The 16,339-nt window shown below is 31.7% G+C and overlaps 1 protein-coding gene across 13 annotated transcripts in view; it reads left to right on the forward strand.

Moving 5' to 3' along the window:
* Positions 1 to 16,339, forward strand: part of LOC106130554 (basement membrane-specific heparan sulfate proteoglycan core protein) — a 167,224-nt gene that overhangs the window by 88,758 nt on the left and 62,127 nt on the right. Inside the window, exon 2 of one of the 13 annotated variants that reach the window (XM_013329410.2) lies at positions 15,397 to 15,527. The exons of the other annotated variants lie outside the window; for them this stretch is intronic. Coding sequence (XP_013184864.1) covers positions 15,455 to 15,527 — 73 coding nt within the window. The 5' untranslated portion in view covers positions 15,397 to 15,454. The remainder of the gene's footprint in view (positions 1 to 15,396; positions 15,528 to 16,339) is intronic. 13 annotated transcript variants of the gene reach the window in all.

Raw genomic sequence — 16,339 nt, forward strand, 5'->3', positions numbered from 1 at the left:
ATTATAAATAAGGAACATAAATAAAGTAGATATATAATTTTCTTGCGGGGTAGACAAAGCCAAAGTCTTGAAAAGACTGATATGCCACGCTCAGCTGTGTGGCTCAGTGATAGAAATGAGATTCAAATAGTAGAAGGAGTAATAGCTGGTATATTACTTTCTAAAATTTGTTCATTTGCGTTCTCTGTCCGTTCTGAAATCTAGACGCAAATAAATATTTTAATTCACTGCACTGCTCTTTTATTGTAGTTTTAAGGTATTTAATTATAATGAAAGTATTAATTTTTGTACATTCAAATACAATCAGTAAAATTGTTGAGTGAAAAGCCGTTCGTTATCCATTAATTTGCCATACATTGATGAATACTGTTTTCAGAGTTAAGAGAAATTTTCATTAAGTTCAGTGATTGATAATAATTATATTAATTATATATTAAGTCCCATTGTTGTTGGCATCATCGGTCGTCGTATCGGACCAGGCGAGTTAAAAATTTATAATTACTTTTTTGGCACGATGACATCACAGTATTGAGAAAAATTTAATCTTTTGAAAAGAATAATTGAATACGCTCTTGTATAAAATAACGCCCGGGTTTTCAAGTACAGATTGCAAATTTTAATCAAAGGGAAGGCTTGTAAACTTTATTTGAACTTGGGTCCTGGTTTTAAATCCTTGATCCTGATCCAAAACATTGCCTCAAACAGGTTAGGTAAAAAATTTGTATCACAGGCAAGCATGTCACTCACTTTCAATTTCAATTCTTTCACTAAGCCATTGCAACCAAATGTGACATTCGAGTCGACTATTGGGTTTGTCTAACTCGTGAGGATTTAACTAGTGATATTCGTTTCTGTAAATAAACAGAGTAGGTCACATTGCATGGATTCTCATTCGGGTATAAGGAGATTCAAAGGCGATATTTCTTATTATAAACCTGCCTTCTGGTCATCACGCTCTCTAAATTCGGCCACGTCGATTCTCCAAAACCGAGTCTATCTATTCTAATATTCATGCACGGGAAACAGTGAATTTTGCATGCGAACTTGCAACAAAGAAGTAGACAAATAAACAAAATCAATGGCAATTAATCGTTATGAATAAACAGACAAAATAAAAATGAAATTACTTTCAATGCCTATTTAATTGAAAATTATTTCATTAGAAAAATGCACTCGCTATTGTTGCATTTTATACTAAATATATAACAAATAAAAACTTTGTATTAAACTGGTTTTGAGACTCTATCTTGGACATAATTATTAGTACGAATAAAAGATATCGCAGATTGTAATATTTTATAGTAAAATGTACGTACATCATTCCTATATGAATGTGTTTGCAAACATAGGAAGCGACAGTAACCAATTAGTCTGAATTTGTTATTTTAAACGTAATTAGTTAAGACAATTTTGAGCCTGTATACCATGTGGCGTTAACATAATAAACGATGAATAGACAGCAATTGATAATGTTTTCTGTGATCTTTTTAACCAAAACTGCTTCAGATTACCTTGTTGTTAAAATCATTGTCCTTCTAGCGTTAGTCCTGGTGCATTGTCCTCTTTTTAGATTAGAACTCGGGGTAGCCCACGAGTGCGGAAATAAAACAAAGGAATAAATCTGCCATTTATTTCATAGATATTTATCAATCAACTTTCATCATCCACTTCAAGCAAAAAGCAAAATTTAATATACCTACCGATTTTGTTAAAATTTGATTACGAAAAATAGTACTTTTTCTGATGTCATTTGAAACAGTTAACAAATAAGTGAGCCCAGGTTCTCTCTTTAATCATATCACTGCTTAAAGATTACATTAAATAATTATAGTGACCCAGGCAACTACTAACTGCATTTCTTAAAATCCATCCATTATAGTTACTTTGTTAAGTTTCTCATCAAAATCATCTAATAGTTGCGTGCAGGTGCAACAAAATTTTCACAAACTTCTACGTTCAGAACTTTAATCGGATTTTCTCGTGCTCAACGGTCGTAAGTTTAAAGTTCAAGAGTAATACGAGCCGCCATGTGTTATAAGCTCAATGAATGAACAACAATGCGCATCTTTGGCGTCGCAAGCGCATCGCGTGGGGTTAAGAACCGAGGAACTGTTGCGTCTTTATAATGACGCTGACTTGAATTATCTAGGAGAAAGATCCTGTTGTGTTTATAGTTCACTAGATTTGCCCGCCGCTTTGCTCGTATATATTCGTTTATTATTATTATTTTCTCGAGAGAGAGTAATACTGTTTTTGATAGGACTAGGATAGAAGAGAGGAAGGCCATGTTACTATAAGAGCCTTAAATATGGAAGTGAAAGGTTTTAGAAATAGGAAAATACCGAAAAAGAGATGGATGCACGAAGTAAAGGGAGTGACCAGTGAGATGGCAAGTGACAGAAGTAATTGGAAAAAACATACTGTGCCGACCCCACGTACAAAGTGGGAAAAGGTCATCATAATCATAAATTTACTTTAAGTAAATCCTTTTCCAAAATATATAAAATTAGCATCTGTCAATAGTAAACACCAAACGAGATGACTAAAACGCGACAATGTTATTGTGAAGTAAGTGCATTTTAAATTGAAAAAAGATTGTGTAAAGATAATAAATCATTAATCAGTGTCGACTATCGGAGTGGGTGTTAGAAAAATAGTCGAATATAATGGACACAGCAAATGCATTTAATGCGAGGGCCTTGACCCTTAGTGGGTCCAGTACGGAACGTGGGTCAGCTCTTCTCGAAACAAAAGATTCATTCAAAAATGTCTTATTTTACAAAAATGATCTGTGTTACAAAAATGATCTGTGGGTCGTACCGTAAGAATTTTAAATAGCTGAATCATAAAATATAGAAGTAAGATATACATAAAACATAATTATAAAGTCACGCCCTGATCTCTTATGGGTAAGACAAGTTACTCAAGTCTATCAAAATTTCAATATGGGTTTTGGTGATGCACTGAATTCCCGAATTCTTATCTTTTACGCGGGTGGGGCCGAGGGCGCATTCTAGTTTATTTTAAAAGTGAATTGTCGCAAGCAACTTTTTAAAGCGTTCTATTTTCTGTTATAAGAACAGTAGAAAAGACAAAAATGACTTTAAATCTTTTAATCTGCAAACATGTACATATATATAAATTTTGTGTATATAAATTAAATGATATTATTTTATGTCACATTCTGATTCGTGTGTATTTTAAAATGTGAAAAATTATTCTGCTCACGTATTTTTATCGCACAATGTATTTATAAAATTGATAATCCATACAGTGGAATCTTTTATTAACTGTAAATGTAGGAATTTGTCCGTCTGATTCGATTATTACCTTTTGTTTTGGCAAAGACCAAGTTATAAGCATGCTTTCTTGCAAATATTACGCAAGTACGAAAGGTTGTTGTATCATAATTGTAATAAACAAAAAATCAATAATATATATCGGATGCCAATAATATATAAAAAAATGTGTCGTAGGTACAATTCTGGTCGGTTCATGGAATAAAAATTATGTTGACTACATGTATCCCAGTTTTAGGTTACGTATTGTTTTATACGTGAGAGCAACGCAATTTTGCTGTAAAAATAGTAGAGTCAATTTTCATTTTAATTAAAATATCAAAGAAAGATTGTAATGAAAATATATACTTAAAAAATCGAAAACTTTTTATTAAAATCATTAGTTTGAGCCACCGCTGAATTTTTGGTCCTGTCAGAAATAAATAAAGCCGGATATAAGAGTGTGTGATGAAGACATATTGTAAGTTCCATTTAGAGATTAAAAACCTTAAGGCATTAAAAACGACACATTTAACTAATCCTCATGTCTCATTTTATTTTGTTTGTTTGTTTTATTTTTCTGTCTTATTTTTACTTGTGTTAAGCAAATTGACATGTCGATTTCTTTTTGTGGCTATAAATGGATTGACTGAGATTTTGGTTAATCGAAAGAATTCGTTACTTTATACAAAAAATGTTTCCTGTTTTTTCCGATAAAAATCGAATGACGGGTAAAACTACTTAATAGGATAAACTGCAATTTTTTGTCCTATATACATATTATACTTTAATTTCTTGTCTTGATACTTCAAGTTAATATGGAATTATTTACTTCAATCAATAATAGTTATGTTATTCTTATGACTCCTCCTTGGCTGAAACTGAGGCTTCATTTTACATGATACCTGCAACACTTCGATTGATGACTTCTGTGTAATATATTCTAGTTTAACAAGAAGACAAGCTCTCAACGTTATTCAAATAGTTTATACGATAGCAGAATGCCAAAGCGAATACACTGGCTTTGATACGAGATCCTTGTTCGGAGGGTGTCTACACGTCAATAGTTACCCCTCAAAATTTCCGTTTTACTTGCATCGAAGATTGTGTTTGTATTTTTTAAACAGATATAAATTTAAATTTTACGTTGGGCTAAATTAGATTTATTAAAAGAAAAGTTTTCAAAATATTAGCGCCAAAGAAAAAATATGATGTTTTTTCTAATGAGCTTTATATTTCTGATGAAAAAGACAGTATTATAAACTATTTACTAATTATCTTCAGAATAGATGTAGATATAAGACAATAAAATATTCCAGTATTTATGTATAATCATAAATAAATATTGGGACACACGTCGATTCCATCAAACACAAAGAGACGTTTATTTAACAAAATAGGTTCTTGAGAAAGCGGCAGCTCACATTTAAATGTTTTGATGTGTGAAAACATACACAAAGACATGCCTTAGAGGATATTTAAATAAATTTGAATAAGTTCCTTGTACAGGGAATAAAACTATTAATGTGTAAGTTGCATTCAAATTAAATTGATGAGTTGTGAACAGAGCGCATTATTTTTCTTAAAGCAAGACATGTTTATTGCATCTGGGGAAAAATAGACTTATTATTTTCGGAATAGGTTTTAAATGTTAATTCGGTTTGTTAGTTAAAATAGTAAATAATTTTAGTATACTTCCTTTGTTCCCATTCCCGCGGGAATTTTTTTCTTAAAGCATTTCGAGACCACATAAAGAATATACACCCTTATATTCTAGCCTCTAGACCCAGCTCTTTGTAATCTACGTTTATATTTAAGCCAATCATTCACTTTTTTTTTAAATATATTAAGATAATGCTTTGTTGCAAAATAAATTGCAGCTCTCCTGCTTGGCGGGCAGAGAGACTGAGAGTCAGTCAGACAGACAGACAGACGACGAGGTAAAACAATAAGGGTTCTTTCTTATCTAAGGAATCCCGAAAACGTCGAAATAAACTCCCACCGCCACTTAAAACTCATAGTTACAAATTAATCAGTATTTATAGCTCTGAGAACAATTAGAGTTTTGTTTTCAAGTTCCACATTATCGGACCCTACAGACCCGCGATAGTAGGGTCACGACGCATTGTGCAAATATTCCTTATCGCACTCATTGACACCGTAAACTGTGGCTTGTTAAGGCGCTTATACACTTATTGTTATGTGTAAAATGATTTAAGTTATTTATTTCAGGCAGAAAAATAAATATGGATTTAATGAGACCAAGAGAAATTTAGCAGGTTCTCAAAATACAAACAAAAATATTTATACTTCGAATAGGATGGACTAAAATCTCCCAAAATTTCCATGGGAACAGAAATTAACGAGGTTTATCATTTTATACAAATGAAGTATTACCGCGGGGTAATGATAAAATTTGAATGTAAGCGAAATAAGTTTTGTTTTACTTAGCAGCCGTGATGTCAAAAAATATGCAGCCTCCATGTCGTGCATTTGCTTGTATGTCTTAAAGTCCTAGGTTCAATCCCCGGTAGGTTCATGATGAACGCATCTATTATAAAATTTGGTCCACGATGTGCTTTATAAATTTTGTATGTACAAGAGACTTGTGATGTTTTCACACAACAACAGCATATCAAACGATTCGTATAATAGTACTTAAAAGAGATATCTCATTTGTTGTATATTCTATGATATCATATATGTCAAGTTCAACGCCTTCTAATCTATTTATAAAATAGTTCAGATTACGCAATGCTGATTGTAAAATTCTTGTAATTGGGAACTCGTATACAAGAATTTTACAATCAGCATTGATAGAGAGATATAATGTTTTAATTATTTAACGGTTCCACTTTGATGTCATAATGAAAATCAATATTTTATCTCATAAATAAATTCCACTATTAAGCTCTGAGCTACGCAAAGACCACGATCCGATACTAACTAACTATATATACTACGTATGTATTAAATGTATGTTTAGAAAAGAAACCTGACCAACATTAATATTTTTGTATAGGCTCAGTGGCTCAGTGTGTAATCCTTCCTTTTTGATGGCTCTGGGTACAATTACCGAGCGCTTCTCGGATTTTGTTACAGACACTATGGGGATCAAAGCTGTCACAAGAATCTTAACCGGCCGATTAAATTGTGTAACTCAACATGTTTCTTTATAATTATTATAAAATAACTATGTAATAGTAAAACAAAATAATAATTAAAAAGAAAATGAAGTTAAGTACACAAAATCTCTTAAAAAATACCTTCAATACGAAATAAAAATCTAACCAAGTATTTTACTTTACTATATTAATGAATTATCGAAGAGCGACTAGAAATTCATTAGATATTTTGTGATTAGAGTTGGTAATTTCTTGAGTTGGCTAGTTTTCATAATTATAAGATTTTTACTAGGTATACAAATGAATTTTTCTTTAAATTAAATTGGGACCTTACTTACTAATACTTTGAAAATAAAAGCAATATTACATTGCGTTCTACAAGTAAAAAAATAAACAGATAAATCTTTGCCAAGTCCCATTTAATTGACTTAAATTAAAAGTAAACCAATTTGCGTGTATAAAAGTTTCGATAATGCAAGTTGGTCGGTCACCTTCCTTCAGAATCAGCAAGTTTCAGTACGATCTGATTAACTTTTCTGAGTGCAAATCAAATTGACGAAGTAGTAGCATCTTGCAATCGCAACTACAAACACAGTTATTTAACAAATTGCATTTCTGTAGTTAAATTACTTCTCCTACTGATCTCAATATTTGCAATAAAACTTTGCGATAAGGTTATCGGCCAGTCTGGAAAAACGGGTCGTACTTTGTCCAGTTGACAACAGATGCAATGAAATCACAACTAGATTCTGAGCAAGTATGTAATATTTTGAATGGGGAACAGCGTGAACGGCAGTGCCGTGTGGTTCCCGGCACCAATACAAAAAAAAAAAAAAATAAGAACCACTCCATCTCTTTTCCTTGAATGAAAAGCGACTTAGGGATAGACTCATCCCAAGTTTGTAACTTAGGATTCTTTTTTTGGCGATAGGCTAGTTACCTGTCACTATTTGAATCTCAATTCTATCATTTAGCCAAATAACTGAATTTCAGTATTTTAGTAGTATTTGGCCTATCAGTATTTTCAAGACTGTTGGCTCTGTCTACACCACAAGAGATATAAACGTGACCATATGTATATATGTATGTGAAAGATTTCTATTTTTTTTATGTTTAGGTATAACGAATAAATTCAAAGCTGCTGAACTGATTTGGCATAGATATAGAATAGAACTTCGGGGGCGACATAGGCCACCTGACCCCCTTGGGGGGTGACATAGATCGTTTCTAGGAGCGAAGTCCCGTGCAAAAGTAAGTGTAAAATATAAAAAAAAACCAAATTTAAATCTTAATTGACAAAATCACTTGTTTTTAAAAGCTTTTATATGATTGCACCCCTACATGTGTAGTTGACTGTACATTTTAACATAGTGAGGGCTAGTTAATTTAATGGCCAAAGTTAAGGTAGGTCGCCTGCGTAAACTGACCACGTCCTACTTAATTACGGTTCTGTGACGTAACAGCTGAATTAAAGAAGTAGGTATACATAGGCTTATAAAGAAAGAAGTCTCGCGTATGTTAGTCACCCAGTGGATTAAAATTTTTCATTTTTGTATAAAAATCTGACGAAATATACTATAATTTTCATAATATAATTACACTTTTTACTTTATTTTAAGAGATATAGACAATACACATTTTATCAATAGATAGAAATAGCTCCTAAGCAAGATGGAGACCAATTATCCAACTATTGTGTTACAATATTTGTGATCCAAACCTTTTGTTTATATTGAGCTAAACTGCATTAATTTATAAGTTGCCAAAGAAAAACATTCAAAACTCAAGAATCATTTTCCACGACTCGGTACTTATTCCGGACACTAACGTGAATGATTGTACCAAAAGACCAAAATGTAGAATCATTTGAAAGGTAATTTTTATTATAGTTAAATATTTTATTCCTTTAATGTATGCAATTAATTTACAATTCTTATTCTATCGCTCGCGTTTCGCATTTTTGGTGAGTCGTGCTCGGAACCCGGTCGGTCAGATAGCGTGGGCTGGATTTATGTGGAGTGTAGGACTTGTGCTTATTACTGTTCAACTTATAATTCTTGCATTAGTAAAGTAATAACCAATTAATTTTGTTGCGATAAAGGTGTACCATGCTGTGCCATGTGGGATCCGGCACATCTCTTTAAGTGCCCGGCAAAGATAGCGGAGGTCAGACGTTTCGTATAAAAATCTAACATAGTTCAGGATCATAGCTAAATGATGTAACCATGAGGAAGAAAAAAGGGTGTATAATTCTCTTTCAAAATCCGATCCAGGCTATTTCGACTTTTTTCAAACGGTTAGCTTTCAGAACGCTTACAATTTTTTAAATTGACTGAAAATTTCAACTAAAATTTCAATCAAAATATTCCTAGAATCAATTATCGATGTTCGTTTAAACGTGACTATGCCATTTATGTATCGATTTAGAAAATATTTTTTACTACGATTGAATATATATCGATATGTATAAAATATTTGTGAATGTTCGGAATTGATAATATTTTAATGGTAACTTTTTATATACCATATGCTTAAGACAAAACTCGATAAGAAGTGTTTTAAATAATGGACCATTTGAATGAATCCTATTAAGAACGCATCTTGAGAACTTTAATTAGCATTGGTGCAAGTAAAGTTGGAACAATGAAAGTAACTTGAGCACGGATCACAAAACAAAGGGTGTCTCTTCTTATTAACTTGCACCACATAGTTAGACTAGCTTTATGTATGTATGTACATAGCTGGCGCCCGTATTGAAAAATCTCAATTTTCATTGGGATTTCAAACTTATTTAAATATCTTAACGAAATTGGTTGTAAGTAGTATTAATAGCTGAACGTGGCCATTCTGTCTTTTCAAGACTATTGGCTCTGTCTACCCCGCAAGGGATATAGACGTGAGCATATGTAGTATTACGAGTATTGTTATTTAATATTTATTTATTAGCTAATCTGACAAACAATCAATAAGCTATCAATAATGTTTTTATGGTCCGAGCTAGCGAACCGATCAAGGGAGGTCTACCAATCAACTTGGGGCGAAAAACGTTTTTTTGTATGTTTGTAATGGGATATCTTTCGAACCATTGGTCTGATTTTGATGAAATAGATAAGATCTGTCAATAGAATGTTTATGTTCGTAGGGCATCAAATGTAGTTTTTGAGATATAATTTTGTAAAAAAAACATTAAGTGCTCGCAAGATCTTATTTCGTGGCGAACGACTTGTAAATAGAAGGGTACGTATTCGTCTGTTCAAGTTGGTTGAAAAGATTGAAGAATGCAAAATAGTATTCTTAGACAAAGATAATTCGGAGTCAGTGGCATAAAATATACTAATTTCGCGTGACAATCAAGTCAAATGAATTCTAAACTAGTTTTACTACATAATAGCAAAAAAGACCCTGGTACACACTGGTATAGAGGTGGTACGGTACGTTTCACTTAAGGAAATCCATTGCGGGTACCTACTCCATTTGTTACTCTATAATTTTTGGACGTTACGGAAAGGGGCATGCAATTGGCAAATTCTGTACTTTTTGCAATTGACTACTTATATCGTGGATGTATAATATTTATATTTATTTAAATGCATTCTTGAATGTAGGCTTTTTTCAGTCTTAGCCTTCAAATCCTTGTGACTAGAAACACTGTCTACACTATAAAGGATAAAGATGTGATAAGTGATCGTTATAAAATTCATTATTTTAAAATAATGTCGGTGTCCATAGAATGGAATAGAGTAGATTTATTTTCAAAATTGGATACAAGGTATCACTTATTGACGTCACATAACTTATATCTAATTATAACTACTACCGCTTCCAAAGCGCATGTGTAGAAGAAGCGGCGGAATAAACTACACTGCAGCATTTTCATCGGACGTCAATTGACAAATAAGCATCTACGACATTTTTTTATGGTAACATCGAATTTCCTTGCGGAATACCTGTGGTAGCGGCGTAATACATTGTATGCTTCGACGCTAAAAGGACATAATACTCGTATTCTGTATTCGTTGCAAGATAAGGGCGAAAGCGTTTACGTAAAATTAATTAAAGAAATGTGCAGGGATCGTGGCAAGCATAAAGATGTAGTCTCTGCCTAGCAATTGATAAAAAAAAATAGTTTTTTTTTAATAAGAAGACCTTTAACGAAATAATTTAATAAAAATTTCGAGGGCTTTCGCTTTTTGTGTCATCCGCTAAATCCTAACATTTGAACCGCTAAGGCACGTCGTGGGACACGCAAACCGACATTGTGAAATTAATATCTCCTGCTCAGTAAACACGATGGGGTTTTGCATATAAACGGGTTTTAGGAAATCGAGACACCTAACCTAGGATCTTTACCGTCTAAACTATAATGGCACCTGACATCTTCCTAAAGGTCAATCTAAAATATCACCTTATTCAAATACTACTTTTATTTTATTAAGGATAATCAAATTAAAATAATGGAGTAATTAAATGAAATGGATGTTAGGAGTTGTCATTTTAGCGTCAATGCATTTTTGAATAATTGTAACGTGAAATATTACTCAAAAGATATCATTTATGAGATGTTCTAGTAAGCTCTGAGCCAAAGCAAACATTATAAAAAGGCAATCACCAAAACGCTACATTGAAAAGAGAAAGAGTTACACAGTGCTTTTTATCGTATAAAAAGGTCGAGGTCAATACACAAAATAAATTATTTCAAATGAGCACATCTATAAATACTCGATGAAAACAAAGTTTGCGAACAATTTCAGTGACAGGGCACGATTATACAAGCAAAAGACACGCAAGCAATCTATTTGATTGGGTAAATTTTTGAAAGCATTGAACGCAATCGCGACCCGTTTATGAAAAGAATGTAGGCTCATTTTATATCAATCACTTTATATGCTTAACAAGGCTGAACACCCGACCCCGCTTTACAATTGGAGTAATATTTTTTTTATAAATGCCCATTCTGTGGTTTAAATTAAAATTTATTGATCGTGTGGTTTTCATAATTAATTTGGTGATTTCTTTGTGAACCTAAATCTGTATAAAAATCCAATAAGAACAAAGTTTTTTTTATTTTTATTATTTTGTAAATATGTATTTAATATTTTGCATTTCAAATGTAAAATTCGGTAATAATTAAAAAAAGTGCAATAAGTTCACAGAACCCATAAGTAATCATGTCATTGTCATTTATAAACATGTCTGTTTGTCAAACGTTAAATTTCTTAATGTTTTTTATAATAATAAAAAAAAAATTTTTACTAGTTTTAAATCTTCAATGTTAACATCGAATGTTTACGTGTGATTGTACCAATGCCCTATACAAAACAACGCTAACCCATACATTTTTGCGCCTGATTACTTGGAGCTTTCTTGTCGGTTGAAAGGGGATGACATACTTTCGCCGCACGCTCTTGTTTTTCATCTATTTCTCCTACGTATGTCTAGGGTAACATCAAAGGTATTATGTCTAGGTCGATAATAAATTCACCGGACCACCGAACCGTAGTTTTTTTTTCTTTTTTTACGCGATTACAGCGTAAAAAGAAATGGCCAAACTCTATGATTTTCACAACAGATGACGTTCAAAAGATCACGTTCCTTGTAATACAATTTATAAAAAAGGATTTATAAAATTAAAGCAACAATAAGTAACGGTGCCTCAACTAAGACGTATAATCAACCTTAACCCTTATTCGGACATTTAAAAACCTTACACCATTCAAAAACTGTACTAAATTACGATGGAAAAAGAAACTATGTTAGTAAGTAAGTACCTTCAAAATATATATTTACTTTACCTAAATCTATAAAAATATTGATTTAATCAAAATCGTTTGATCAACAAATTCTACAGGTACTCACATAAATTAAACTAAGATGTTATCTATTGTGTAAGCAATCTCTGGACACAAACACATGGTAAAATGTTAGTTTATGTCAAAAATGTCATTCCCTATCGTATTATAGCAGAAACGTTTGGACATTTCAAAAAATAGTTACTCCACTTACAAAATTTTATGAAATCTACGATAAGGAAGTTACCAAAGTTAATTACTTAATATGTCTAATATTTTTCTTCTTTCTGTCTCTCTTATTCTGAGAAGATTTGGCAAAATTATAAACGATACATAGGACCAAGTTTCAGCGTACACAGTCTTATATCGACTTTTTAATTTTACTAACACTTTCTGTAAGTTTCCTGTTTCAAAATGCAAAGTTGTCTGTTTCTTTTTTGTATTTTTTTAATTATTTTAACATTTTTTTTGTGGTATCATTTACATATTTGTTCAAACATTTTTTAACATTTCAAATATAAAACTTAATCAATTAACCCATTATTTGCATTTTGTTGATTGAGCTGGTTGAAACTAATTCAATAATTTGACCTTGCATTTAGTGTTACATATGAATAGTTTGATGGTTAATAGTTGAGGAACAATAAGTTTGTATTCCAACAGTAACACTATTAATTCTGAACGCAATAATATCAATATTCTTTCTCTTCAGTTAACTAATAATAACTGTTTATGCTATAATGGTCAAATTTAATAACTTATTGGAAGATATAACAGTGGATTTTATGCATCATATTTTGTCTTGATTTTAATGTTATTATTTAACAATATAAAGTACTGTTAACGTAAAATTATAGTTACTGTACGGCTAATTATAAAACCAAGTCTATTATTTAATTTTGTCATAAGATGACACAGTTTCACCTAAAAAGATAGGCGGAAATCTTCTTATCTCTTATCAACCTTGACTGAGTACGTTGTGACGAAATCTTTATCTTCATTAGACCATCACAGCAGATAACATACACTCTGTGATAAGGGAATTTTAACATAGTAATAAGAAAGGTCGTATTCGTTTTCCAGAGATTTTATTAATGAAGAAAATTAATTTCTCGAAATCAGATTTCACATCCTGTATAGTCGCCAGTCTTTAAAAAGTAAAAGAGATAAAAAGATTAAATAAATTGGTGACGTAATATTTGGATGTCATACATCGAAAGTTAGTTTCGTCATCATCCTTTTTCTTAATATTTTATTTATTTTAAGCTAGTCCATTAAAATATATCAACTGTATTTTCTTCCTTCTGTGATTGGACCTCATTGTCCAAGACAGACTGACAACACAGTCTTGTAATTTTACAGTCATACCGTTGAAACGAAACTGTTACACAATAAATCAACAGCTGTCCCGTTATTTAGGTTAGTACCAAACAACAAAACGTGTCAAATAAACGAACAACAAACGAACAAGCAAAAATATCGGGTTACGAAAGTAAAGAGGTTAGAATTAGCAATAAATAACTTTGATTTACAACCTTTCGGATTGATGTAAAAGACACTATAGGAATGTCGATTGTAATAGAGATTTTATCTTTCTCATCTATCATTTGTGTTCTTTTATTTTAAAAATGAATGCCTAATCGTGTGTGGACACCTATGATTATAGCCTATAGCGATATATAATCATAGGTGCGTCCACACAGATATGTATTTTAATTTTTTTGCCGAAAAATAATTTAAATGAATACCAGATAAAATTTTCACGGTATTTTATCTGTTAATTCTGTGTATCTCATTTAAAGGTAATAAGAAACATTTTCACAAAAAATGTCAAATTAAAATCTACTTATCAAAGTTTGTTGAATATCGGTTTGGCAGAATCAAAGTTAACTATCTAATGCAATGTTTCATTTACAGTTAATTAAGAACTAATAAGCTGGGGACACAGTAGTGCCTATCTGATCCGCCAAGATGAGTCAAACGAAGCGAAGGGGTTATACTACCCTCGCAACATTTCATCCTTCTTTTTTATTTTTACTTTAATCTATTAAATTACTATAGCCACTTAAGCTAGAGAAAAATATCGCTGCAGTAGGTATCATGAAATGTATATAGATGTTATCAACACACAATTGATTTAATAAAACTGTTTTGATAATGACAAAAACCATAGATCTTTTTAATAGATATATATGAAATCTCATTTTCATTACAAAGGTACGTAATATAATGAACTGAAATTACGTGCACCGTATTCGCGAAGGCATTAAATTATTATAATGGTTCTTTGATAGCCCTCATCGAATCTGGTGGCAACCGAGCTGAATGAAGATGAATGACAAGACCTGGATTCAGTAAAGATTCATAGGCAAAACCAATAAACTAAGTAAAATACTTACCTAAAGATAAAATTTTGAAAGTCTAACTATTTCAAACATTTCAAAATGCTCCGGTATTCATTGTGATAAACACAAAAATGACATGCAGTCGAAAAAATCCTTCTCCTTCGTCATTTCAAATTTCTTGTAACTGAAGGATTTTCTAGCTTGTCCCACAGCTATTTCCTATTAAATAAGTGTCGTTACATGAGTAAAGATACCTTATGAGATAAATCATTTATCATTTCCTGTTCTACATATTGTTTTAAGTCGCGTACTTCAATATCCACACGGTAAGACTGTGAATGTCGTTACAGGCTCTAGAAAACGCAATGGAGAAGCCTCACCTTATATTACCTCTGTAAATTAATATCAAACCCTACCTCTGAAATTGCATCGACCTAGAATGAGGTTTTAAAGTCAATTGTAATGATTTCTCGTTTCATATACAAGTATTTTTGTATTGTTTACATTTATACTATCTTAATTAACAGGCGATATGTTATTGAAACCTATAGCTTGATATTGACTTATCTTTACCCAATATAGTAAGATTAAATACTGTTTATACGTGCAGGCGTGAATTTATGAATATAGTTAATATATTGTTATTGTTGCTATGATAATTTAAAAAAATCTAATAATTAAACGTAGGTAGGTACATACATATTATAGATAAAGTGCCTATACTTAGTTCAATATTTTTTATAAGTATGTTTTCATAAATAAACTTATATAAATAAATGTAATCAACGGGCTGTGTGGTTCTAACGTGTTTCATGGATGTATTGAGAATCTTTATTTAATTTAATTAAAATTTGTACAGCACTCGACCCGGGGATTAAATATATAAAAATAAATGGTACCAATCAGGTGTTGATAATATGTTGCCTTTGAAGGGGGCACTGGTGTGCCTCGTGTTAGGCTGTGTGGCGCAGGCGCAGAATGTTATAAGACGTGAGTATACAAGCTTATTCATATTTTTAAATGTTAAGTTTAGTAAATACTGATATGTCTGAAAATTTGTTATTAATTATACATTAGTCGTGAGGACGATGTCGTGAGGACCCCGGGGTTCATGTATGACCGCAAGATTCACGGAAAAGAAAAAAAAAGGTCTTACTCTAACGTAAAAACCTAAAGGTTTACTTTAAGCACATAATACATTACATGCGTAGATGCCCTAAAACAACAACATTTGCCCTTGAAATCATCATCTTATAATTTTTCCGGTTCACTAAATCAAAACTTCTCTTGACCTACGGGCTACTCCATACTGACAGACACTTTTATTTTAACCAATATACAAAAAAAATCTTAGTTTTAATCACTACACTCTCTTGACGTTTATATTGTTACTCTTGTCACATTTAATTTAAACTGGTCCATTATTTATTCCTTCTCTGATCATAGCATGTGCAGCCAAATACGTTTAATTTTTTTTTTTTAAAACTGAAAGTTAACAACGTAGTCACGTTGCAAATTGTGAACTTTTCCTAGTAACACAAAACAATTCAGTTGTTTTCAACTCCTTTTACAATTGAACCTGTGCCTGTGACACCGGTTAAATTCGCTTTAGTGCTTTTCAAAAGGCAGATAATTGTATCTGCCTTTTAAAATATACAATACAAAAGTTCCAAAACAAATGTTAATAGTGTTAATGGCGACTTTTTGCTATTGCACTACTTTTATTATCTAATAGCTATATTGTAATTTATTTATCAGATAACTTTTAATCGCCTATTGAAAAAATTTGCCTTAAGAGAAGT

The sequence above is a fragment of the Amyelois transitella genome, chromosome Z (genome assembly GCF_032362555.1).
Source record: "Amyelois transitella isolate CPQ chromosome Z, ilAmyTran1.1, whole genome shotgun sequence".
In the NCBI taxonomy this organism is placed as follows: Eukaryota; Metazoa; Arthropoda; class Insecta; order Lepidoptera; family Pyralidae; genus Amyelois; species Amyelois transitella.